At 41.8% G+C, this 26,550-nt stretch overlaps 1 protein-coding gene across 1 annotated transcript; it reads right to left on the reverse strand.

The window, feature by feature from the left end:
- Positions 1–3,182: 3,182 nt before the first annotated feature.
- On the reverse strand, positions 3,183–24,650 carry LOC133020370 (basement membrane-specific heparan sulfate proteoglycan core protein-like). The gene is made up of 11 exons (XM_061086895.1): positions 24,359–24,650; positions 20,423–20,692; positions 20,027–20,317; positions 19,114–19,386; positions 18,214–18,489; positions 16,952–17,224; positions 16,565–16,843; positions 15,948–16,078; positions 15,701–15,860; positions 14,919–15,154; positions 3,183–3,320 (listed from the first exon to the last, which is right to left on the reverse strand). The coding sequence occupies exons 1-11, from the start codon at positions 24,648–24,650 to the stop codon at positions 3,183–3,185; spliced, it is 2,619 nt and encodes an 872-aa protein (XP_060942878.1).
- Between the last annotated feature and the right edge of the window lie 1,900 nt (positions 24,651–26,550).

Consider the following 26,550-nt stretch of genomic DNA (forward strand, 5'->3'; position numbering starts at 1 on the left):
CTTCTACGTGTGAGCCAGTTTTTATGTATATATAGTATGTTGGGCAATGTCTTTGTGGAACCACACGGCCTCCTTCTCAGCCTACATGTGTGGACAAAACTTGAAACCACATGACCGCATGTGCTGGAGCGAACTCAGTCTCCCAAGATGCCACAGGTTCCATTGTTCTGAGACAGGCAAGGAACTCAGTCTCCCAGGGGGCAACAGGTTCCTTCTGTTCTGGACATCTTCACACGTAGGTGTTAAAAGCCACAAAAGTCAATTCCAATTGGTCAATCTGGCCCCATGACCTGGGGGTCACTGGGCCTTTATAAGGACAGGCCTCCTCCAAATATTTCTCTCTTTCTCCAATCCCTCTGAGGGCGGAAGGCTGGTCCAGAACTCTTTACCTCTAACCACCGAGGACAGCAGCGACCAGCCGTCTCTCCTGCAACTCCGAGGGAGGGGGGTCCAGGCTGCTCCAGCTCAATTTTGTTTGTACATTTTGTTAGTAATTTGTGTTTTTATACTTTATTATGTTCATAATAAATGTTTCCTTTTAAAAATGTTCCTTCATTGATGTTGTATGAGTGAATTTTGCCAACCTCTACACTGTCAAGAACTCTATAAACCTTCACTGTTCATTATATAATCTTTAATAGTAAATATTGAGATTTCTAATTGAACTAGATCTAAATGAGACTGATCTTAATCAATAAATTGGTTATCTTTACCCTTCTGTGAAGGGTGGTGCCCCGAGATAACTTTAAACAAACTAAAGTTATGATTTAATATTAATATTTTAAATATTAATATTTTATTTTTTATTTTGATAACCAAATTTATTGAATGCTCAAAGGCACACCATCTTATGGTATCACTCCTAACCATTATTGCACAACAAGTATTTATATATAGATATATATTAGGGCTGGGCAAGCTAACTCGTTTTAACTCATAACTTATTTAACGCAGACAATTATTTTATCGCGCATTAACGCAGGTTTGATTATTTATTGTATGATTGTGAAAGTCAGGCTTTTATTTTGTGAAAGTCTGTTGCTGACTGCTGCGGAACTGGAAAAGAAAATAATTGGCGGATAAACAACCATGGATAAGGGAACGGAGCTTTTACATGGCCATTTTCATTTTAAAGTTCTTCCAGACGGAGTCGACATAACCAAAGTTATTTGTAACCACTGCCAAGGTGAATTTTCTTATCACCGGAGTAATTCCAGTTTAAATATCACCTAAATGCAAAACACACAGTTAATATCAGCAAATCATTCAACGAAACAGAGAGTGGAGCGAGGCTTCAGCAGACTACGTTAGACGCAGGGAGGAGTGTAGATAAACAAAGGCAAGAGAAGCTAACAGATGCCATAGCGACGTGGAGAGCGACAGACTGCAGGCCGACTCGTGTTGTGGAAGACGTCAGTCTGAGAAACATTTTGAGAATCGCAACACGAGTTTTATGAAAAGGAGAGGATTGCAATAGCGACAACTTTACAACGTGCACCCGCTGTTGCGCTCACTGGGGACTACTGGACATCACTCGGTAACCACAATCACCTCGGAGTCACAGTGCATTATATTGATGAGAAGTGGGCGCTGCATTCACATGCTCTGACTGTGATGAAAACAGAGGAGAGACATTATGCTGAAGCATGCGCGGGACACTTTACTGACGTTGCACAGCAGTGGAATGTGTTAAATAAAGTCACCACACTTAGCACAGATAGTGCACGAAATATGATCGCTGCTGCGAGACAACTGCCTGTTGATCATGTCCCGCACAGTCTCCAGTGTTCTGTCACAGTATCTCTGCAGAACAGTGCGTTTGACAATGTCCTGGCCAAGTGCAGAAAGGTTGTGGGGCACTTAAAACACAGTCCAGCAAGTGCAGCAGAATTAGAGCAACAACAAGTTGAAAATGGACAGAAGAAGGAGTGGCTTATGCAAGACGTTCAAACCAGATGGAATTCTACTCTGGACATGATTAAAAGCATCCGCAGAAACGAACAGCCACTGAGGGACGTCCTCACCACAAACACCTAGATTTTCATGCCAACTACAGCTGAAATGGACAAACTGCAGAGGTTGGAAACGCTACTGGAGCCTTGCAGGTATGTTTTACATCATATTTCTCACTATCCTGTCTGAGTGCATGCAGCATGAATATGTAGAGGATCATTTTTCTGAATAATGTAAGTGAATGCAATTTTTTTTGACTGAAGTGGAGTTGATTTTCTGTTGCAGATATTTGATTGAACTTTTGGGATGAGAAAAGTATTTCTCATGCTCTGTGGCTCTGCCTGCTTTTTGCCATCTGTCCCGGGTGATGGAGAGCTCAGATGATGATCCTGCCTACGTGACCAAGTTCAAGTCTACATTCAGAAACGACATGGAGACACGCAAGGGAAATGCCAACATTGCATATCTGAAGATTGCTACTGCATTGGACCCTAGATTCAAGGACCTCAAGTGTATACCCAGAGCTGAGAGGAGTGAGGTGTGGGACTCAGTCACCAACTTAGTCAAGGAACAGAGGGTAATTGCAGAGAAACCTAGGGAAGAAAAAAACTCAGAGCCACCAAAGAAAAAGTTAACCCTATTGGCTGTTTCATCTGAGTCTGATTCTGAACAGGAAGAAGACTGGTTAGACTGGTTTAACCAGTGGAAACCCACAAACATAATAACAACAGCAGCGAAAACAATGTCCTCATGTCAGTAAAAGCTAATTTGCAGCAGACAATAAGAACGAGTGATTTATTGGTTGATAAGAATATAAGATATCAGCCGTTCAGTGACGTGTTGCATCAGAGTTTAATTGTTGATCCACACAGAAGAAAAACATTTATTTAAAAGAATAAGCAGAACATATTCATTCATGTTCTATATATTTGGCTGCATTTGTGTTTTATTTTCATTTATAGCTGTTTATGATAAAGTATAAGGTTAAACGCCCCAATTACATTTCTTTTTCATCAGGGTTTGATGAGGTTATTGCAAAAGATAATTCATAGATAAATCAAAAGCTGCAGCGCCACCATGTGGCTGATGATGTAGAGCTGCAGGTGGGAGAAAAGTCTTCCCACTGAGACAAAGGTTTAAATGTACAACAGAAGAGTTTCCTGCCACAATAAAACACAAACCTTCTTGTCTTCTCTTGAAAGCCGGAGTCATCGGTCAGAGCAGAGACGTCATGTGGAGGAAACATCCATCAGCTGCAGAGCTTCACTGAGCAAAGACCAGCTGACCACTGCAGACATGAGCAACTGGCTGAGGAGACACTGGTGGGACCAGAAGGAAACCAGCTCCCACTCAGACAGGAAGTCACACTGAGGACACGTAAGGTGAGCGATTTCAAAATAAAACAGGACATATATCGACAGAGTCCAGCCGGGATTTCAAAGTTTAATAAAGATAAAAGAAAGAACACATTTAATTATATGTTTGAATTATAATCTGTTACATTTCATCACATTTCAAAACAAAAAGCTAAACTGTCTGCAGACGAGTGTTTTCATCAAACAGAGAATTACGAGCCATGGAAATAATCACACATAACCACAGACTGTATATGGAACATAATACACAGACAGACGAGGTCCTTTCTGACATCGTCCTCCATTGAGTCATTGGTGAATAATAACAAAGACATATTTATACGTGCGAATGGAAAACATCACAGGTTGCATTCAAACTTTTGTTGCATGACTGCGGCAAAAATATACAGAATAAGATTTTTTTAGGGGCCAATGCAGATACCGATATCAAGGAGCAAAAAACATCACTTGTGTATAAAATTGGGAGTTAAGCTTAAGTAAAACAATATTTCATAAAGAAATAAAGATAAATTGAAAGAAAACACAAATAAAACAGAATATATAGAACTTGAATTAAGGCAAAACAAATTTCAATGTAAAATATGATCATAATACACATTGTTTATCCTGTAAAATAAACCTTTTCATATCGGAGCATATCTTAAAAGGCCCATATCAGCCAATTGAAATATTGAACGTAAACACAAAAGCAAATATCACAGCATTTTTTTTTCATTTATACTGAAATTCAACCCAGATCAAGTCGTTCTTTCCAATGAGCTGTTACAAAACTGGTGAGTCTAATATGTGAAGGTGTTTAAGGATGAATGTTGATTTTCATGCTCTTGTTTTCTGGAGGATGCACCATTCATAGTCGTCCTGAAACAAAGTGACAATAACTGTAAATTTCTAAAGTACACAACACACTTGATGCTTCAACACCACTACATGATCAAGGCCGTTCATAGTTTAACACAAAGGATTTGAAATGTGAGACACCAATTGAACTGCATACTTATCGTACAATAACTATTTAATAATGATATGATGGAGTTTCAGTTGAGGTTTATTTCAAATGCTCATGAGCCAGTAGCTGAACAGACAGTTGTTAATATTTGTACCTGAAGCTGAATGTGGATTTTCATTCACGTAGTCAGACGTCTCCTCTGGATCACCTGGGGTTCCTGTGAAGATCAGACAGAAAACGACTTGAGAAGGTGGAGAACCACTGTTTTATTCATTTAGTTGATCTCGTTGCCACTCTAATATCTCTATCACAACCAGCATCACCAGCTTCAGGTGCTCCACACGTGTTCCAATGCAAATGAACGTCCTTGTTGTTCGAACATTATATGGACGCAGCTAAACCGATCCCTGGTTCAGTTTGATCCGGGTCTGACTACATTCTGGTGCTTTGGTCTGGATCCGGGTCTGAGGAACCTTTCCACCTGGAACTCTGCTTCAGACTCAACTGAAAAGTCCAAATGTCTGTCTTTGGACCATGTGACTAAAATGAGATGTTGGAAAACCACACGTGTGTATTGATGTCATGACATCGTGTTGGACATTTCTGTCCTCATCTGCCGTCCACCTGAAATCAGAAGGTTTTTCATTTAGGACTTCTCTGCAGGAGGCACATTTTATACTGTACCTTCCTCCGTGTCTCCTCTGATTGGTTCATAGATGCAGTCGTCACCTACGAGTCAATAAAAAATCAAATCAACATGAAATGTAATTGGAATCTTTGTGACTAGGTTCTTCTGAAAAGCAACAAGTTAGATTTTGCTGTGAAGGCGTTCAGTAGGAGAAGGACGTCTGACCGTGGAGAAGAGACGAGTACACGTGCAGCTGGATTTCATCATGGTGGAGAGTTGGGTCTGAGCTCTGATTGGTTCTCAGAGACTGGCTGAGCCTGAAACAGTCAAACAATCACAAGTGAATGAAACAGAAAAAGTAAAGTATTGATGTTTTGTTGAAGATGAAACAAGAGAGAGTGGAACCAACCTGTCACAACACAGATCTGTGAATAAAGACAAAAATGATCACGTTACATGATACATTTTTTAACCCCCGCTCCATGACTATCGTGACAATAGTTTGGAATAAGTTTGATTTGAAAGTGACAATAACTTTAAATTTCTAAAGTACACACTTGATACTTCAACCCTACAACAGGATCAAGGCCGTTCATAGTTTTACACAAAGGATTTGAAATTTGAGACACTAATTGAACTGCATACGTATCGTACAAGAACTATTTAATAATGATATGATGGAGTGTCAGTTGAGGTTTATTTCAAATGCTCATGAGCCAGGAGCTGAACAGACAGTTGTTAATATTTGTACCTGAAGCTGAATGTGGATTTTCATTCACGTAGTCAGACGTTTCCTCTGGATCACCTCGGGTTCCTGTGAAGATCAGACAGAAAACGACTTGAGAAGGTGGAGTACCACTGTTTTATTCATTTAGTTGATCTCGTTGCCACTCTAATATCTCTATCACAACCAGCATCACCAGCTTCAGGTGCTCCACACGTGTTCCAATGCAAATGAACGTCCTTGTTGTTCGAACATTATATGGGCGCAGCTAAACCGATCCCTGGTTCAGTTTGATCCGGGTCTGACTACATTCTGGTGCTTTGGTCTGGATCCGGGTCTGAGGAACCTTTCCACCTGGAACTCTGCTTCAGACTCAGCTGAAAAGTCCAAATGTCTGTCTTTGGACCATGTGACTAAAATGAGATGTTGGAAAACCACGCGTGTGTATTGATGTCATGACATCGTGTTGGACATTTCTGTCCTCATCTGCCCGTCCACCTGAACTCAGAAGGTTTTTCATTTAGGATTTCTCTGCAGGAGGCACATTTTATACTGTACCTTCCTCCGTGTCTCCTCTGATTGATTCATAGATGCAGTCGTCACCTACGAGTCAATAAAAAATCAAATCAACATGAAATGTAATTGGAAACTTTGTGACTAGGTTCTTCTGAAAAGCAACAAGTTAGAAATAGCTGTGAAGGCCTTCAGTAGGAGAAGGACGTCTGACCGTGGAGAAGAGACGAGTACACTGGCAGCTGGATTTCATCGTGGTGGAGAGTTGGGTCTGAGCTCTGATTGGTTCTCAGAGACTGGCTGAGCCTGAAACAGTCAAACAATCACAAGTGAATGAAACAGAAAAAGAGAAGTATTGCTGTTTTGTTGAAGATGAAACAAGAGAGAGTGGAACCAACCTGTCACAACACAGATCTGTGGAAAAGACAATAATGATCACGTTACATGATTTTATTTTTCAACCTCTGCTCCATGACTATCCTGATTTAAATGAAATGAACCAGAGCAGCTCTCACTCTTTGAATTCCTGCACCAACACAACAGCAGCAGCGAGAGGAGGAGAATCAGTGTGAAGCCTCCAACCAACCCAACGACCAGCGGCACAGGAGACGTAGAAGGAGGTGCTGCAGGAGCCACAGATCAGAGGAGGAGCAGTGAGGAGCAAAGAAAGATCCATGACGTGGACAAACATAGAACCAACACTTCAGCAGACATTATGATGTGAAAAAAAACAACATTGTGAATAAGTTTTGTAGTTGAAGACATGTTTTAATAGGTGCAATGTGGGACAGGGTTTTAGTGAAACCAAAGGCCTCCTCTTCGGCCTACATGTGGAGTCAAAAGCCTGAAACCGCATGTCCCTTTGTTCCGGAGAAAGCCAAGGAACTCAAGGCTCCTATATACTTCTACGAGTCCGTTTCTCGGAGAGGTCTCAGCGGGTGGCAAAGAGTCTTTTTGATTTTTACTTCTCCGACGACTATCCGTCTAAAAACAATTCCCCGCCAAACCCATAGGTGGCGCAATGGAAGACGAGCTCAGCGAAGCCTACCCCATTTGGGAAGAAGAAGTCCACGTGTCTCTGTTGACATGTTAGCTCCTCCCACACACTGAACCATGGCAACTAACAGAACTAAATAAAGTGACACCCAGCGGGTCAAGATGCTGATGTTATAGTTTCTTAGCGCAGCGGTTCTCTGGTCTTGTTTCCGAACTGTGTTGCTGATTCCACAGCTTGAATCTGCTTGAGGCTACATGTAGCTAGAAGCTACCCGGAGCTAGCTCCCCCCCAGCCTCCACACACAGTCAGCAGGGACTCCCGACACTAACTACTACTATCCAGTGTTTGCTTCTAACCTGACGGTATTATAGAAACAGTGTCATGATAGAAGTGGAATTAAAGTCGTGACGGCGGGTTCTTGCACTGTTACCACCGCAGTTAGCATGGTGGCTAGCCTAGCCTGCTAGCGCCGTTTTGAAAGCTCGTTATAACCGTATGTGACCGTGCACACATGCCCTCAGTGTTCTAACGAGCCACCGTCAGCCGGACAACTCCGCTGGCTTAACACACACGTCACATTAATCGTAGAATCATAGTTGTGTTCGTGTTTGTTGCTACAAGTAAACAGGAAGTTTGAGGTCCGGAAATACGGAAATGACGTCATACGGAAATGATGTCGTTCGCGGACCAATCACAGCCAAGAGCGGTCCATCGGGTCTCCAACATGAAGACGGATAGTTAGAAAAATCAGACGTGTACGAAAAGCTGTCCGAAGCACTCGGAGAGGGCGTTTCACGACGGATAGGGCGGTCTTATCTGTCCGTAATAGAAAAAACGGAGAGGCATAAATTGGCCTTCAGTCTCACAGGATGCCTCAACTTCACACAGAGGTGTGAAAAGCCACCAGAGACACAAGGGTCAACTCCTATTGGTCCATCTGGGCCCAGGACCTGTGAGGTCCCGGGCCGATATAAGGCCAGTTCTCCCTCTCTTCTATCTCTTTCTACAATCCCTCCGAGGGCAGAAGGCTGTCCAGCCTCTCTTCCTGCATCGCCGAGGGGAGGAGCCTGGGTTCTCCAGCTCACATCTTCTCGTTCCATCCAACTCTTCAAGAGGAGCAAAAAGGTGCAGCTTCCAGCTCATCTCACCAAGGAACCCTCTGTTGGGGGGAGACACCAGGGTGCTCACTACCACACAATGGGTAATAAAACTTTGAGACCAAGCTGAAACCAGTTTGGCCAGTTTCACTCTGAAACCACGCATTCCACAGCTATCCGGGTGGGGGAGCATCTCTGGTGTCTTCAAGAGAACCCCAACTGTGATCCTAAAACACCCACTGAGGTCGAATCCCCGCCCACTAAGGTCGTAACCCTTACATTTTATTGGCTGAGAGCCAACTGAAGCCCATGACCACTTCCTGAGGAGGCAGGAACTCCTCAGGTGGTATAAAACTGTTGAGCCCACAGAGCTCGCTGCCATTTTCCTGTACTGAAGTTGCAACCAGACTTCCCGTGGCCTGACCAGATGACCCAGTAACTAAAGGAGGCGATAACTACTTTTGTTTCAGCTTTTTACCCATGCACTGAAGACCTCTCCAGACCTCTCCAGGTCTATCCAGATGATTTAGTTGCTAAGGGGGCGATTCACGGACGTTTGTTTTAATTCATTTTATTTAATTTCCTCTATTTTACCTTCAGTCAGGTTTTATTTTGATAGAACTACTTTTTGTTATTTTAACTTGAAAAGATCAGCACAGGAAATTCGCTCGCGGGACGAGTGAGACACAGACTATTTCTTTTTCCACACGATCTACAACGGCTACAAGCAGCCGCACATCCCTGCAGAAGAAGACAAAGCTTCATCCCGTTCAAGGCAGCACGAGGAAATTCGCTCCCTTTCCGGTCCAGCAGCGAGCTCGGCCCTTTCGCGCAGTCGCGCACGCACACCGCGAGGGTTGTACAGTAAGAGGCTTATATTGTCTGGGCAGATACTAGTTTTAATACTAAGCATATTGTCTTTATTTGAGTGTATTTGTTTGTGGGACCTCCGTGTCTCCTATTTTTATGATAGCCGTGTTACAGTGTTTAAGCGCAGCGACGAAGCGTCTCCGGCCGCACTGTGACCGTCTGAACAACTTTACAGAGACTTTACCGGTCAAACTTCAGCACACAACGCCGCTTGGGTGCTGAGTGGTAAAGTAAATGTTAAACTTGTCTCTGACGGTGTTTTTGAGAGCGTGTTTTGCATGCTCCTTCCCTCTCTCTCTCTCTCTCTCTCATCCTAAACCTACCTACACACACGTTCCGATCTGTATTTATACAGTTCACGTCACATAGATACATTTATACTTAGAGAGACTGCACGCATCTGGAAGCCATGCGGCCCCAGGGCCAAAGCAGAGATAAAGAATTCTCTTTGTCTGAAAATTCCTTTGTGTAATTTGGCGACCGCCATTTTGGGCTCCGGCCACATGGTGTCATTAACATAGGCTCCATTTTGAATAACGCGAGTTAGACCACCATTTTGAGAGTTTATTATTGCCACGCCTCCTCTCTCTCTCTCCTCCCCGTTTGGCTCTAAATTCCAAAGCGGCACCTCCATTTTGTTTGTAGTCACCACCATTTTGAGAGTATTTAGGCCCTAATAATTCCTTGAATCATTATCGGCCGCCATCTTGGATGTGACAAGACCACGTCACCATGTGACTGCGTCATTGCTATACCCCTCTCTCTCTCTCTCTCTTTCACACACACACCCACCCACCCACCCACACACACACACACACACACACACACACACACACACACGCAGAGAGACACATTGACACAGACACACACACACAGACAGGGATACATAAACTATAGGTTTTATATGTGTGTTCTGAATTGTGATAAGTGCTGCTGATGCTGTTATCTTTGAAATATTGGAGTTAGTTAAAATGAAGAATCATTGAACAACATTAACTTTATTTCCCCTTTTTAATAAATCCTTTTGTAATTAAAGTATCTGTATCTTGTGATTATTTGTGCATATGTATGTGAATACAGCTGGATTATGATAGCCTGTGCTTGAACTTAAAACCTTTCATTGTTTATTATTTAATCATTAATATCAAATATTGAGATTATTAATTTAACTTTTATCAGATGAGACTGATATTTATAGTTTGACTCGTTGGTCCCTGTAACCAGGGTGGTGCCCCGCTACGATAAGTAATAATTACAGATTGTATCATTCTTAATTGATAATTTTATTGTTTTCATTAATTATTTATTACTATTCTTAATGGATAACCTTATCATTTCTAATTCATTTTTTTACTATTCTTAAGTGATAGCCTTATCATTTTTAATTATTTTTAATAAAATATTTTTTTATTATTTAAATAATCATATTTCATGATTATTAATAATTAGCCAACGTCAAGTCTACTCCTATTGCACAACACCTCCTTGCAACCCAAGTTCTACCAAACTCTGAGCAGCGACTCGATGTCCTGCAGGAAAACTTCAACCAGCGTCTGAGCTGCACAGCTCAACAGAACCTCGAAGGCAGAAACCACACAACCAGCCAGACGACTTCACAGAACTGAGAACTGCACAGAAATTTCCTTTTTCCCCTTTTCACGGACGGGTAACACAACTGGGCTTAATAATTATACTGCGCTAAGCAAGACTGTTTATTTGTTTCTGTGTGGTGTTTATAAGTTTGATTTGTGTTGTGATACTTCTGTTATAAGTTATTCGACAGTAATGTTCGTTTGCTAGGCTCTTCACAGTCTTTCTTTGCATTTTAGTCGACACTATTTCTCTGATTTAGAACCAACTCAAGCACAAGCATAATCCTTCACCTAATTATCTCTGCCCCGCGCTACCTGTCCGAAAACTACTTCAAAAAGGCGGGGGGGGGGCGTTATCTTTAGGTTGGCCAACATTTTGGAAGCACACTGACTCACAGAGACTCAAACACTCGCATACACATCTTTGTTCAGTAAGTTATCGGTTAACGGTAGGTTGTTACCGTTAGTAATTTGTGGTTTTTATACTTTATTATCTTCATAATAAATGTTTTTCTTTCACAAATGTTCTTTCAGTAATGTTGCATCAGTGGATATTGCCATCCTCTACACTGTCAAGAACTCCATATCCTTCAACTTAGCTAACTATCTATATTGTAATTTTGATTATAGTTATTAATTTAATTGTTAATCGAAGTTGCAAATTTGTAGTCAGTACATTTATGAGACTTAATCGATAAATTGGCTATTTTTTCCCCTCCTTTGAAGGGTGGTGCCCCGAGGTGACTTTAATCAATCCAAGTTATGATTTAATATTAATATTTTTAATATTAATACTTAATATTTTATTTTGATAACCAAATTTAATCTAATTTATTAAAGTGGACCTGGTGTTTAGAAGCCGTCTCGTGAAAATCCTTTTCTACCTCATATTGATCACACTCACATTTTACTGACATCCAACTCTCCTCTGAGAAGACTCCTGAATGTTCACACTTGTAGAAACCTTCATCTGACTTTGACACAGCTGAGATTTCCAGTTTCCCTCTGACATCACTTTGGAGGAGTTCATCATTTTTGTAGAAAGAGAAGTTGGAATCGAGTTTTCCCACGGTACCTGGAAACCATGGAAAACATGGAATTTATTTTTTCATTTTCCAGGTTTGGAAAAGTCATGGAAACTGAGCAAAAGTGAACACTTACATGGAAATTGAAACAGTTGTCCTGGAAAATTTTATTGGATGATGTGTAAAATAGTAATAAAATGAAACTATTGAGCACATAATTAAGATGAGTTTATAAAAACCCTTTACATGTGAACAGCTTTACTGTAGATAGAAATGGATGATCCCATGTTGTAGAGCATGCTATTGGCATCCTATCTGGTATATTGGATGTTGGAATTTGATGCAGGCAACCTGGTGATAGGGACTTTAAAAGTATAGTTTCGGATTGTTGGACTTCGGGAATAATAGCCGAGAAACGTTACCTCGCGATCTCAATAGAAGGGTCAAATACATGCATTTCCCAGCCAACACGGGAGCCTTGACATCTACAGTGAAACTTCTTATGCAAGTTTATCCTCAAATGTAATTAGCTGTGTTTTAACTGTGTAGTAAACCTGGGTTTATCAACGTTAGTTAGTAAGCAGTGCAATCTTGCTAACTAGCTAGCTGCAACTTGCTAGCTAGCAGCTTACACTAGAATTATTGAGGTAATTTTTACCTTGCTTTTAAAATACTAGAACTATGTTTGATCACACTATGTATTTCACTCATTGACTTTTCCTAAAACCGTGTTATTCACCACATTTAGGGGAGTTTGTTTTGAATTTGGATTCATTAAGGATGGTTAGCAAGCACATGCAGTGCAATCTTGCTTACCAACATTCAGCTTGCTAACGAACTAGCTAGTGTTGGCTAGCTTGCATTGCTAGCTAACTACCAATACATTTTCACATTAGGCTGTGACATTACTTAAATACTAGTTGACATGACCAGTCTAGTCTTGATCAAAACCTCGATTCTGTAACATTCATTGTTATATCTACTTTTAGCTATTTTGTGATTTTTCGTTTTTTTCTTTAAAAAAATGATACAAAAAAGACATAGGAGAGGAGTGGAAGAGAGAACATATATATATCCCAGTGCTCATGTGTCTCAAAGTTCCAGTTCAATAAATTGTTGCTCATCTACAGCTTGTTGCATTATTTCATGTATTGATATTATCAACAAGACATAATCTCTAAGCATTTACAATGTAGACTTGACTGGCACATCTTTTAAATCAAGTAGCCTAAGTAGTCAGATGCCTAGGGGGTTGTGTGTGTGAGGGGAGGGGGGCACGGATGGGGGCGGAAAGCTTCAGGGGCTTATAGATCATCACTTAATATGGTACCTGGAAAATTAGAAGGTAGCATGGAATTTTTTTTCAAGGAAAGCCAGGGAACCCTGCATGAGCAGTTGAGAGTAACGGACTGTCCCTCAGTCACAGGATGGGCAGGGCTCTCCAGGAAAACTCGATCTGAATTTGTAAACAGATAAAAAACCATCAACAATGTGAACAACGTGATAATTCAGCTCGTATATAAACAGCTTGAGTCTAAACATTAGATGTTAAAGTGGAGCCAAAGTCATTCAATGCACTTTTTGTCACATTCTGCTCCTCAGGTCCATGAGCTGTACGTTGTGTGTGCGCTGGAAAAACATCTGGTTTCAATACACAGCCCTGGCTTCAAGAGCAGGACATCTGAGCTCAAGCAGGGGAGAGTTGAGTGTGAGCGCAGGGTTTAGAGTGAGAGCATCACTAAATCTGAATGTGACATCAATAAGTCCTGCTCTCCAACCAAAATAGTTTGGAATAAGTTTGATTTAAATGAATTGAACCAGAGCAGCTCTCACTCTTTGAACTCCTGCACCAACACAACAGCAGCAGCGAGAGGAGGAGAATCAGTGTGAAGCCTCCAACCAGCCCAACGACCAGCAGCACAGGAGACGTAGAGGGAGGTGCTGCAGGAGTCACTGATCAGAGGAGGAGCAGTGAGGAGCAAAGAAAGATCCATGATGTGGACAAACATAGAACCAACACTTCAGCAGACATTTTGATGTGAAAAAACATAACTGTATGAATAAGTTTTGTAGTTGAAGAAATATTTTAATATGTGCAAAAAACGTTTGTAGCTGTAGAAATACTTTGTATATGTGTACAAATAAGTGAAAATGTTTTATAAGTGTATTGAGCAAGTGGACCTGGTGTTTAGAAACCGTCTCAGTGAAAATACTGAGTAGAAAAGATTTTAATCTACTTCTCAACCTGGAGACTCCTTTTCTACCTCATATTGATCACACTCACATTTTACTGACATCCAACTCTCTGGTGAGAAGAATCCTGAATGTTCACACTTGTAGAAACCTTCATCTGACTTTGACACAGATGAGATTTCCAGTTTCCCTCTGACATCACTTTGGAGGAGTTCCCCATTTTTGTAGAAAGAGAAGTTGGAATCGAGGATTATGGAGAACCCTAACCCGAACCATGAGCAGCCGAGAGTAACGGACTGTCCCCCAGTCACAGGATGGGCAGGGCTCTTCAGGAGAACACGATCTGAATCTGTAAACAGTTAAAAAACCATCAACAATGTGAACAACGTGATAATTCAGCTCGTATATAAACAGCTTGAGTCTAAATATTAGATGTTAAAGTGGAGCCAAAGTCATTCAATGCACTTTTTGTCTAATTCTGCTGCTCACGTCCATGAGCTGTACGTTGTGTGTGCGCTGGAAAAACATCTGGTTTCAATACACAGCCCTGGCTTCAAGAGCAGGACGTCTGAGCTCAAGCAGGGGAGAGTTGAGTGTGAGCGCAGGGTTTAGAGTGAGAGCATCACTAAATCTGAATGTGACATCAATAAGTCCTGCTCTCCAACCAAAAGAGCTCCCTCTTGAGTAGAGAGAGGGAAACAGCCTCCGGGTGGCGCTGTGGGCTGTGGCGTCCACACAGTCACGTGATGTCTGCTTGTTTAACGCAGACGGACACACTCTCACAGCTGATTCTGGGCGTTGAACGTGTGGTTTGTGTAAATAAGATCATGTTTGATGTGATGCACCTTGGTACATGTGGGGGGTGCAGCTCCCGCAGGAGCAGTGAAGGGAGGCAGTGCTCCCCACTTTCAGTTACTCTACCTTTAAATCACATTATGGGATGTTGGAAACATGCACAGTGTGAATAGATTCAATGAAAAACTACAACCTGTAGTGATGTTGACTGCGTTGCTGATCTCTGATCCAGATTCACACCAGTAAACTCCAGAAGAAAGATAATTCTTGTTCCATGTGTAGCTTCTCTCCTGAGACTCGTACTCTGACACTTGTACACCGTATTCAGTAAACATCCACAATCTCAGTTTATCAGAGTTTCCCTCGCAGGTCAGACGGATCTTGTCACCAAAGAAGTGCTGCACTGAGTCCGGACTCACTGTGAGAGACACTGACGAATAGGAATCTGAAAAACGTGACATGAAGTGTGAAACAGAAATTAATGGTTTAAATTAGTTGAGCATTAAAGACGTGAAGCCATCAGCAGAGACTCCATCTCAGTCACATCTGGTTTTGGGGAATAAGGTCATAATATTACCAGAATACATTTCTAATGTTTCCAGATTAAAGAGTCAATTTAGACTTTGCATCATTTTACAGAGGAAACGTCAGAAGAACGACATCGTTTGTTGACATCACAGTGACATCACAGTGACATCACAGTGACATCATGATGATGTCAGTCCTAGCATATGATCATAAATAATATCAACTTAAGGTCAGTCCTATAGGATGCACACAAAAAAATAACTTCATGTGACAATAGATTTTGGGAATGATTCTCTGATCAATATAAGCTTCAGATTGTCTCTCTAACCCTGTATCTGTCTTGACCTTTGACCTATGACCTCTAAAAGTGAATCAGCTGGAGGAACCAGCCAAAGTAAAGTTGCCCAAGTAACTGAGCGACTGAAGGGACAACATCTGCTTCAAGAGAAAGAAACAAACTCACCTACAGGCCACACCCACTTTGTCTCACTGTACTCAGTGTAAAACACGGGGTCTCCTCTTCCAGCTCGACATGCATAACCTGCTGACTCCGTCAGGCCTCGGATGACGAAGGAGTTTTGTTCAGTTCCTCCGTCGCTTCCTGGGAGCAGCTCATAACTGAACTCAGGAGTGTGCAATCTCCACCTGATTAATGCAGGTAACATTCTCGTTTCTCTTATTTCGTGAAATGTATCTCGACGTCTGCGGACTGGATCCAAACTAATGGTGTCAGCTCTGTACCAGTAGAACCTCCACCCAGCAGTGGGATGTGGACCCCCCCCACAGGTGAGAGTCCCGGAGGCTCCAGGAGTCAGCCATGACGGAGACACAGTGACGACAGGTCGTGGTGCAGCCGCTGAAAAGGAACATCGTCAAAAACACGTCTTCATGTTTGTTTCATTTTGGAACCAATGCAGTTTCTGGATGCTTCACATTCAGCCGTCGACATGACTGCCCCCAAAAGTGAAGCCAAACTATAACACCGCCCCCTGGTGGCTGCCTGCTTTCTTTGATTTGAGTTTGTTCACGTGTTCATGTTTTTGATCAGTTTGGTTTTAATTAGTTATTTGATTCTATAAAAACAGTGAAATGTCCTGATTGACAGCTCACTCTGACTCGTGATTGGTCGAGCACATGTATGGGCGGGACCTCGATACCCAGCTCCACCCCTCCATCATGATTTCACAGACTCTGGCTCTAAATGACCTGAAAAGTGAAAGATGGCTGGTATCCGTGATATTTTGGCTTCTCTTTTGTACATGTGCATTGAACACATATATACTTTGTTATATTTAAACTTTAACACCTATATTTTAATAGTAAATATGACTTGACTCACCGTCAGACAACGTGAGGGGAACACTCCATCCTGTGGAGTTCTGCCGTGCACCTTTCAGTCGGCCCTGACACCAGTAGCTGCCGCTCAGATCTGACCCCAGACTGATCCTGAACTCCTTTGTGTTGGGAGGTGCATGTGAGCTGGTTGCTGTCCATTCATACTCCCACTCAGAGTCTCCTCCCTGGATCTCACACCTCAGGGTGACGGCTTCTCCTCTGTATGTGTTCGGCCAGTTGGGTTGAAGAGTCGCAGCAGCTCTGTTGTGGACTGTTCATATTCACCAGTAAAGACAGAATAACAGCTTGTATCAGCATCAACCTTTACGTAATCTCAACAAACAGTCATGGACACAGAATGGATTCTCTCCTCACTCACCGATTCCATGAATCCTGACTGAGTGACTGTACTGGGTGTAGTGAACTGGATCTCCTCTTCCTCCTCTGCACCAGTACAGTCCTTCACGTGAGGCACTAGCACTTTGTCCATGGGACTTGAAATCCTCATCCCTCCGGGGCTTCGAGGTTTTCTTACCTCTGTACCAATAATACTTCCATCCAGGTGATGCTGGGCCCACGGAGCAGGTCAGGAGCACACTGCCCCCTACTGGAAAGGCTCTGTGGTCAGCACTCAGGTTCGCCGCTGGTCTTTCTGTTAATGTTAAAAACACTTTGGCATTTAGTCCATTTCATGTGAGTTGAATGAAATGAGTAGAACATGTATCTCCTTCAGTCTTCTGCAGTCGTACAAACTAAAACAGCAGTAAAAGCAGAAGTACAGAATGGTTTGGTCCAGATTATACCACCTGTTTGCCACATCAGAGCCACAAGTTAGCCACAGCCGTACCGTACATTAACCAAAGCTGCCAGACGTGGCCCAGATTCGTTTAGATCTATTTTCATATTCACCACATGGACCACTTTAGGTTCACATCCAGGTCACACTTTGCCTAGAGCGCCGCATGTTCACCATAAAGACCCAGGTGTGTTTTGGGAGCGTTGGGCCACATTAGCTCTTTAACAAGTGGACGAGTTTCGGCTCGGATCCATTCTGTCCACAGGAAAGCTAGAGGAGCCGCATCACTGCCTGAAGTGGCCCACATCCATCTGGTCTAAAGGTGCTGAGCATCCACCGTATATAAAGATGGACGACATCACAGCTCCACAACAGTGAGTTCGCCCCCTGGTGGCTGGCTGCAGTACAGGTCAAATTATCTCAGGAGGAAAGGACGTTCTTGTAGCTCTGATGTATGTTCAAGTTTTGAGTTGAACTGAATTAGTTTTTTGACGTTATAAATAAAAACCGGATGAAACATCGTGACTGACAGCTGAGGCTGACTCACGATTGGTCGAGTATCGGCAGGACCTTGGTCCCAGATCGTTTGTGTCCAGGATGTTTTGACTTGGATTCTGAACAGCACTTGTTTCCTCCCAGATGAGAATAACATCTAAACATCGGTGAACGTCATCTTACTCGTCAATAGGCTGATCGCAACAACGAGATAAATATCAGTAAGATGTTCAGCTTTTGAATCGATGCATCCCTCGTTACTGTTTTGTTGTATTCTATTTCCTATCAGCGCATATGAACATAAACTGAACGAGACATTTGCCAGGTTCTCAAAACTCGGTCTTTCTCACCAGAAACTGTTAATGTGACGTCATCGCTCCACTCGGTCATGGAATTCAAGTTCTTCTTGTCTTTAGCCAAACACCTGTAGCTTCCACTGTCGGACGAGGACGCATTGACAATCCTGTATTCATCGTGTGTTGGAACCGTAGTTGAGTTGGGTTTGGTCCATTCATACTCCCACTCAGCTGGTACATCTGCAGGGACCTCACACCGGACAGTGATCGTCTCACCGCTGAAGACCAGAGACCAGTCAGGCTGCAGGGCCACAGACGCCTTGTGGGAAACTGATCACAAATAGAAACAGAGAACAGAAGAAAGTAGAATGGCTCAGTACAGCTCCTCCCTCCACCAAACTGTACAGATACCAGTCCTCTCATCTTTTCATCAGGGAAAGAATCAAAAAAGAATCACACAATCTTAAAGCAAAACACTGTGAAACTTTTTAACCTTAAAACAGCAGCTTCCAAGTTAATGTGATGATTCTCTGACTTAATAAGGAGAAAGTTTCCTCCTTCTCTCCCTGAGCGTCTGTTCTCTGTGACTCTGGTGAGTGGGTTCCATCTCCTGAGAGAAGAACTGACTGAGAGTCACAACCTGTCACAACCAGCTGCAGCTGAAGAGTGAAGCTGAACTGAGATCAGTTAGAAACACTCTGAAGTTATTAAAAAATATCACGTGTGGCTGCAGAGGGCGCTGTTGCTCAGTCAAAGTTACATTGTGTTAAAGAAAGTCTGGATGTTTGGATTCCATCTAAATTTCATCGGTTCTGTCACAAGTTTTGTGGAAATCCATTCGGTAGTTTTTGCGTAATCGTGCTGACAAACAAATAAAGAAAGAAACGTCCAGGGACAGAATATAACCTCCACAGCGGAGGTGACTAGTCTTTGGATTTCTAAACGGACTCTTACCTCTGTTCTCTATTGTGACTCGGTTGCTGTCCTCTGTGAGGAAGGTTGTGTCTCCTCTCCGTCCTCTGCAGCTGTAGATGCCTTCCTCTGAGATGCTGATTCCATCATCTGTTTCATTATATCTTAGGATCTGAGCTGAAGAGGAGGCTGAGGTTCTTCTGAACCAGTCGTATCTCCACTCAGACGGGTTCTCCACAGAGCAGCTCAGTGCTACGCTTCCCTTTCCTGTGATGGTTGTGTTATCGGCAGTCAGCCTGGGCCTGGGTTTATCGGCTTTCAAAGTGTGTGAGAGAAAATAAAAGACAAATTAAATGGAGAAAAAGATTAAAGCGTATGAAGCAGAGTTTCACTCCGTAGAGGACAAAGTTCTGATCGTGGAATATATAAGAGAAAAAAGGTCTAATGATGAATGTCAACATGTAAAAGGTTCATTGATCCCCACATAGCTCAAGGCTTCTGAACCAGATGTGTCCCACACTGTCACACTGGCAAACAGCCCACACACCTCATGGAGTGATGGCACTGGGGCAGTCCACTGCTGTTTGCCAGAGCCGGGCCACAGATGAGCCGGAGCAATACCGTGTGTCAACCACAAGGGTTAGGGTTAGGCCCCCATGTGTTATGTGCTGTTTGAGCCATGTTCACCATTCATGGACCACTTGAGGTCCACATCCAGATCACACTTTGCCTAGAGTACCAAATGTGAGCCAGAAAGACCCAGGTTGGTTTTAAGGTATTTGGGCCACATTAGCTGGTTTACATGTGGACCAGTTCAGGTCCACACCCAGATGCTTTCTGGGGATTGGGCGGAAATTGGTTCAGTAGCTTTTACGTAATCCTGCCAAGAACAACCAATAGAAAGAGGTGAAGACGTCACGTCCTCGTGGAGGTTTTGAAAGACGATTGGACGTACGTGTTACTCTCAGCTGGAAGGCCTCACTCCACTCTGTTGAGGAATACCAGTCCGCTCTGGCCTTACACCAGTACTCTCCACTGTGGAAAACAGAGGCAGTGCCCAGCCTGTATTCACTGTGTGTGGGAGCTGTGTCTGGACCAGTGACTGGTTGGTGGGAGCTTGTTGTCCTCCATTCATATTCCCACTGGGTGTCTCCTCCTCCCTGGATCTCACACCTGACAGAGATCGTCTCACCGCTGAATATCTGACTCCAGTTGTGTTGCAGCACGACAAAGCTTCTGTGTGACACTGAACATTCAAACACAAATATCAAACCAACAGAGAGAACTGGTTAATATTGCTGCTGACTGGTTCTGTTTTCGTCGTAGCCAGTCATGAAAGCGTGCTACTCACAGGTTCTGTCGATGTGATGCACGTGACTCTTCTCTGAGCAGAAATCTGAGTGAGTCCTTCTTCCCCTGCACCAGTAGCTGCCTCCCTGTGAGATGCTCAGAGAGTTTTGCACAGGATTTGTTGCGATGGCGGTTTCCTCAGCGTCTGGGGAACGTGTGAACCAGTCGTAGCTCCAACCCGCAGACTCCTCCACAGAACAGGTCAGAGTCAGAGAGCCGCCCACTGGGATGGACGTCCTGGATGCTCTCACTGTGGCTCTGGGTCTGTGTGCTGCTCGGGAAAGAATATTCACATCATTAATTAGTATCCATCATTAATACTTTATGAAACTCAGTGTATGTAGTGAAGCAGCTATTAAATTAGCAAAAAATTATATCTTCATCCTTAATTAGGAGACAATTCATTATTAATCTTTACATCTGTAGTAGTATAAATGTATTAAAGAAAATTTAAAAAATACATATTTTCAATGTTGATTAGGAATCAATTCATCATTATTTTATAATTCTGTATATGTAGTTATATAGTATACATGGATAAAATAATACTTCCATTAAGAATAAATTCATGATCAAATTAAATAATTCAGTATATGTAGTTATATAGTATACATGGATAAAATAATACTTCCATTAAGAATAAATTCATGATCAAATTAAATAATTCAGTTGTTGGGCAAGGCCCAGTGATCTGACATAGAACAAAGAGTCGTAAAACCTTAGGCCAGGCTCGGGAAACCCCTTACATTAGAAATCCAGCATGGGCCCTTATCACCATGTGGCAGCAGGTCACTTCCTGGGTCCCCATTGTAAGCCCGCCCCTGGGGGCCAAATCCTGACAACTCAATTGGCTGGAGGGCCACACTGACCCCTGACCCCTCCTCCCAGGGGGGAGTCACCTAGAACATGACTTAAATAGGCTGAAATCACAGAAATCTCTCTCTTCACTCCGATGCTGATGTGACAACGGGACCCCCCCCGGGGTCTCACCAGTTAACCCAGCAACTTAAGGAGGCAACTAACTTCTTTCTCTCTTTCCTCCGATGCCGACGTTCCCATCAGGCCCTTTCGGGTCTGTCCAGAGGTTCCAGCAACTTAAGGAGGGAACTACTTTTCTCTTAACTGCTCTTTTTCACTCCAGCACTGACGTTCCAGTTAGGCCTCCTCAGGTCTGACCAGAGGTTCCCGTTGCTTAAGGAGGCAATAAGATGTTTGTTTCAATTCATTTCATTCATTTATCTTAGTCGACGTTTTTATTTTGGAAAGGACCTTTCCTGTTTTAACTTGGAAAGATCAAACAGGAAATTGCTCGCTGGACGATCTCAAACTGTTTCATTTTCCCCACGGACTTTACTTTTGTTTTTCCAACGATCTACAAACGGCTTCAAACCAGCCGTCCCCTGCAGAAGCGCGACGTTCATCCCGTCACGGGGCACGAGAAAATCCGCTCCTTGTCCGGTCCAGCGGCCGAGCTCCGGAGCTCCGCTCGTGAGAGAGACCACGTGATTCACTGGCCCCCGACACATTCGCGCCGAGGTGCAGACACACCGCGAGGGTTGTACAGTAAGAGACTTGATTATCTGGGCAGATGTTAGTTTTAATATGTAGCGTGTTGATTTAATACTTGAGTGTATTTTGTTGATGGAACTTCCGTGCTCCATTGTTTTAGCCGGCCACTACTCCGAGCCGCTACTTCCGGTTTCCGGTTTGATCGCAATGTTTTGTGTTGCAAGTAAATAGGGCCGCGAGAAGCGCCTCCGCCCGCACTGTTAACGTCTGTGTGAGTCTGCAGTGATTTCACCGATCAGAACCTCGGCCCACAACGCTCGCTTGAGGGCTGAGGGGTGAATCCCTGTTAACTCATCTCAGGCGTATTTTTAAGAGCTTCTTTGAACTCTCCTTACATGTTTTCTCTCTCTCTCTCTCTCTCTCTCTCTCTCTCTCTCTCTCCTTCTAAACCGACCTATACACACTTCCGATCTGTATTTATAATACAGTTCATGTCACATAGTTAAATCTATGCTTAGAGAGGCTGAACACATCTGGAAACCATTCGGCCCCCAAAGCCAAGCAGAGATAAGAATTCTCTTTGTCTAAAATTTCCTTTGTGTAATTCATGTGACGACCACCAGTGTGCGCTCCGGCCACATGGTGTCATTAACATAGACTCCATCTTGAATAACGCAAGTTAACCCACCATTTTGAGTCTATTATTGCCACGCCTCCGCTCTCTCTCTCCTCCCATCCTGGCTCTAAATTCATAACGGCTCCGCCATCTTGTTTTGTAGTCAATCCGCCATTTTGAGAGTTTTTAGGCCTTGATTCCACGAATCATGATCGGCCTCCATCTTAGATGTGATGTCACTACGCGTCATCGCCACGCCCCTTCTTTTTCTCTCTCTCTCGCACACACACACACACACACACACACACACACACACACACACACACACACACACACACACACACACACACACACACACACACACACACACATTGATAGATACAGACAGATACACACACACAGAGACACATAGATGGACCAGAGGTTACATGCGTGTTCTAAATTGTGATAAGCTGCTGTTGTTATCTTTGAAATATGGGAGTTTGTTAAGATGATGAATCATTAAATAACACTAACTTTATTTCACACACACACACACAGACACACACACACAGAGAGACACTTTGACACAGACACACACACACATAGAGACAGACATACATAGGTAGACCGCAGGTTTTACATGTATTTTCTGAATTGTGATAAGTGCTGCTGCTGTTTTTATCTTTGAAATATCGGAGCTTGTTAAAATGATAAATCATTGAATAACATTATAACTTTATTTCCCCTTTTTAATAAATACTTTTGTAATTAAAGTATCTGTAGTCTGTGATTATTTGTGCATATGTATGTGATTGCAGCTGGATTATGATTGCCTGTGCTCGAACTTAGAAGCCTTCACTGTTTATTAAGTAATCGTTAATATTAAAATATTGACATTATTAATTTGACATTTATCATTATGAGACTGATAATTATAGCTTGACATCGTTGGTCCCTTGGAAACCAGGGTGGTGCCCCCCCCTTCTCAATTATTAATATAGATAGTATTATTCTTAAATTGATAATTTTATTGTTTTGACTAATTATTTTCATTATTCTTGGTTGATAACCTTATCATTGTTAATTGATAGCTTGTACTTTCTAATTGATAATTCCTATTTTCTCATTAGTGGTTTTATTGTTATTTGATTACTGATCATCTTCAATTAATAATTTAATTATTTTTGATAGATAATTTTTATTTTAATAATCATATTTCATGATTATTAATAATTAGCCAACGTCAAGTCTACTCCTATTGCACAACACAGTATATGTAGTATAAATCCATGAAAATAGCAAAAATCTATATTTTCAATGTAAATTAGAGATCAATTCATTATTACATTTTTTAGGTTCAGTATATATCCATTACAATAACAACTAATAATATCTATATAATTAATAAGAAATCAATCATGATTATTTTATCATTTAGTACATTATTAATGTATATTTTGTATAATGTATAATTGAGTAAACACAGTCTGCATCAGTTGTTCTCTGCTCCTCCAATGTTTTTATAATGTCTGTGTCAAACAAGAAGCTGAAGTGAAGTGAGTGAATGATGTGATTGACTTTCTGTCCGTGTGAAAGGTCGACGTCAGGAACTGAGATCAGGTGTTTCAGCTTTGACTGTGGAGACTGAACGACGCATTCAGAAGAAGAAACGAGGATTTGTCCGGCTGTCGACACCATGTGGAAAATAAGCTTCATGTTTCTACTGTCCCAGCTTTTGTGAAGGTCTTTACTTGTGTTTCTCTTTGTCCTGTGTCTCCACATGTCTGTGGGTGAAGCTCCCAGCGGGGACAAGGACTCTGGATATCTCACCTGACACAGAGAGAGTGGCCCTGTTGCTCCGTCTGTTCTCTTCTGAGCTGTTGTGGTGAGCGATGCACTGATAATCCCCGTTCCTGTCGGGCGTTAGCTCTGGAATCCTGAGCACGTTAGTGGAAGTGATGGGAACCAGTGGTTTGTCGTTCCACTTGAACTCATAAAACCACTCACTGACATTTGATTCTCTCATGTGACACGTGAGATTAACGTGCTCCCCAGAATATAGAGTGGTTGAGTTGGGTTCAAAGGTCAGCTCAGCATCTACCCCCCCACACAAACAGGACATAGTTAGAGGAAATACCAAACAGAGTTTTCTTCTATAAGTTTGCAGTTCATTCATATACTCACTAATCTTAGTAACAACATACACAAAGAAAAATGGGATGAAATATACATATTAGGGGCATTCTACCAAATTGGTGCAAAGTATGGTCCCCCAACAAGAAAAACTGTTTAAAAAACAATTAAGTATTCAAACATAGATATTTACTAAGAATATGTTATGGTCTATTTAAACCCAAGACACTAAATGAGATAGGGATAAGCTAAATATATACAAAATCATAATTTATAGGGAAGCAGCTGTCCCCCACCCTGACATCTAAATTTCAATTTCTGTAAATAACACTTTTTAAATTTTTTTAGATTTTTTCAATGATCTTATTTCAAAGATCTTTATGATTAAGTTTAAACAGAACTTGGAAGATTTAGATTTATTGTGGGTTTAATTTTTAAATTAAAAAACTATACTCAAAAAATCATGTCCCCAGTTTTCATGTCACTACCGAAACACAAGAGTTTTAGTCCATTGGCTGAGCCTGGTTTTTAGCCACACCCCTGCATTTTTGACCAGGCAGTGACACTGCATCCCTGTCCCTCATGGCTGAATGGTAAGCAGCTAAATCCCATAGTTTTGATATAAATGCCTTCCAAACTCTGAAAATCAGCGTGTAACCTTAAGAATTGTCACTACCGAACACATATTCTCTTCAATTATGTAAACTTTTTTGGGGTTTTATGCAAAGTATTATGTTTTTATGTGTGTACACCTCTTCAAAGATGTGTATACTAGTCATGTGCTTGCTAGCATTCTTTAGTTATGCTCAAAGTTAGCTATAATTGTCAATACCGAAACAGTCACTACCGAAACATATGGTAAAGTTCCAACTTCAGGCCTAGTTTAACTGCACATTATTCAACAGTCTGAAGCCGATCTCACTGCTGCAATTTGCCAACTCATGAGATGCTAGTTCTGCACAAATACTTTAATGCTGCAAACTGCTCACAGGACCATTTTTACATATCCATTATTCAATTTTTCCAATTCTATGATCAAAATTTTTAGGGTCAAAGTCACGCACAACATTGGGCGGAACCGCTTTTATTGGCCGCGTCTAGAGGACAAGATCTGGTCCACAGTGGACAAGGTCGTCACCTTAATCCCTCCACCAGAAAACATCACACAGAGGCGTGTCCAGATCACCCCAAGAGTGTTCACCGCAGTATGTAAAAATTTAAAAATTTGTGAATGGATTAGTGATGGTTTCTGACACTAAACCCCCTTAAACATACAGTACGACATTATATCAGTTATTTGTCAATGTTTTCTTCTATTTTACTGAACCCACTTGGGTAATGTTTGTACTTTAAATGGTTCTGGATGAACAATTGTTATGTCCTCAAGAATAAAATTATTCTAATGACCACAAAACATTTGTTTTTTTAATATTCCCAACCTATAGCATGTTATGAGTTAAGATTAAGCAATAAGGTTGAGGAAATATGATACAACCTTGCAAACAAAATACTGTGGTCACTCCAAAAACAGTGCAGTCACTACCGAAACACTGGATGTTTTGTTAAAAATAAAGTATATTGAGTTATCAACTAAAATGTTATGATACTGATTGGTTTAATGTATGTTCAATTTCATCAATCATCAACTCTGGAATCAATATGATCAGTATTATGCATTTTACAAAGAGATATGCATTTAGATTTTGATGAATTGTATAAATTGAACTTTGAAATTTGGTAAAAATTCAATTTTTATTGATTCAATTGTGAAAACCTTCAAGGAATATTAATACTAAATACTATAAAAAAAATTCTCTTCAGAGAAAGGAAGGAAACACAATTTTAACATGTTAATAATAATACTTTTTTACTATAGTTTATTACTATGT

The sequence above is a fragment of the Limanda limanda genome, chromosome 15 (assembly GCF_963576545.1).
Source record: "Limanda limanda chromosome 15, fLimLim1.1, whole genome shotgun sequence".
Taxonomy (NCBI): domain Eukaryota; kingdom Metazoa; phylum Chordata; class Actinopteri; order Pleuronectiformes; family Pleuronectidae; genus Limanda; species Limanda limanda.

Coding starts and splice junctions, on each gene's coding strand:
- LOC133020370 (XM_061086895.1), bottom strand. CDS start 24,650: ATGTCCTGTTTGTGTGGGGGGGTAGATGCTGAGCTGACCTTTGAACCC. Junction 20,693..24,358: donor GGCCACTCTCTCTGTGTCAG/GTGAGATATCCA, acceptor TTTCCCGAGCAG/CACACAGACCCAGAGCCACA. Junction 16,844..16,951: donor AGTCAGGATTCATGGAATCG/GTGAGTGAGGAG, acceptor GAATATGAACAG/TCCACAACAGAGCTGCTGCG.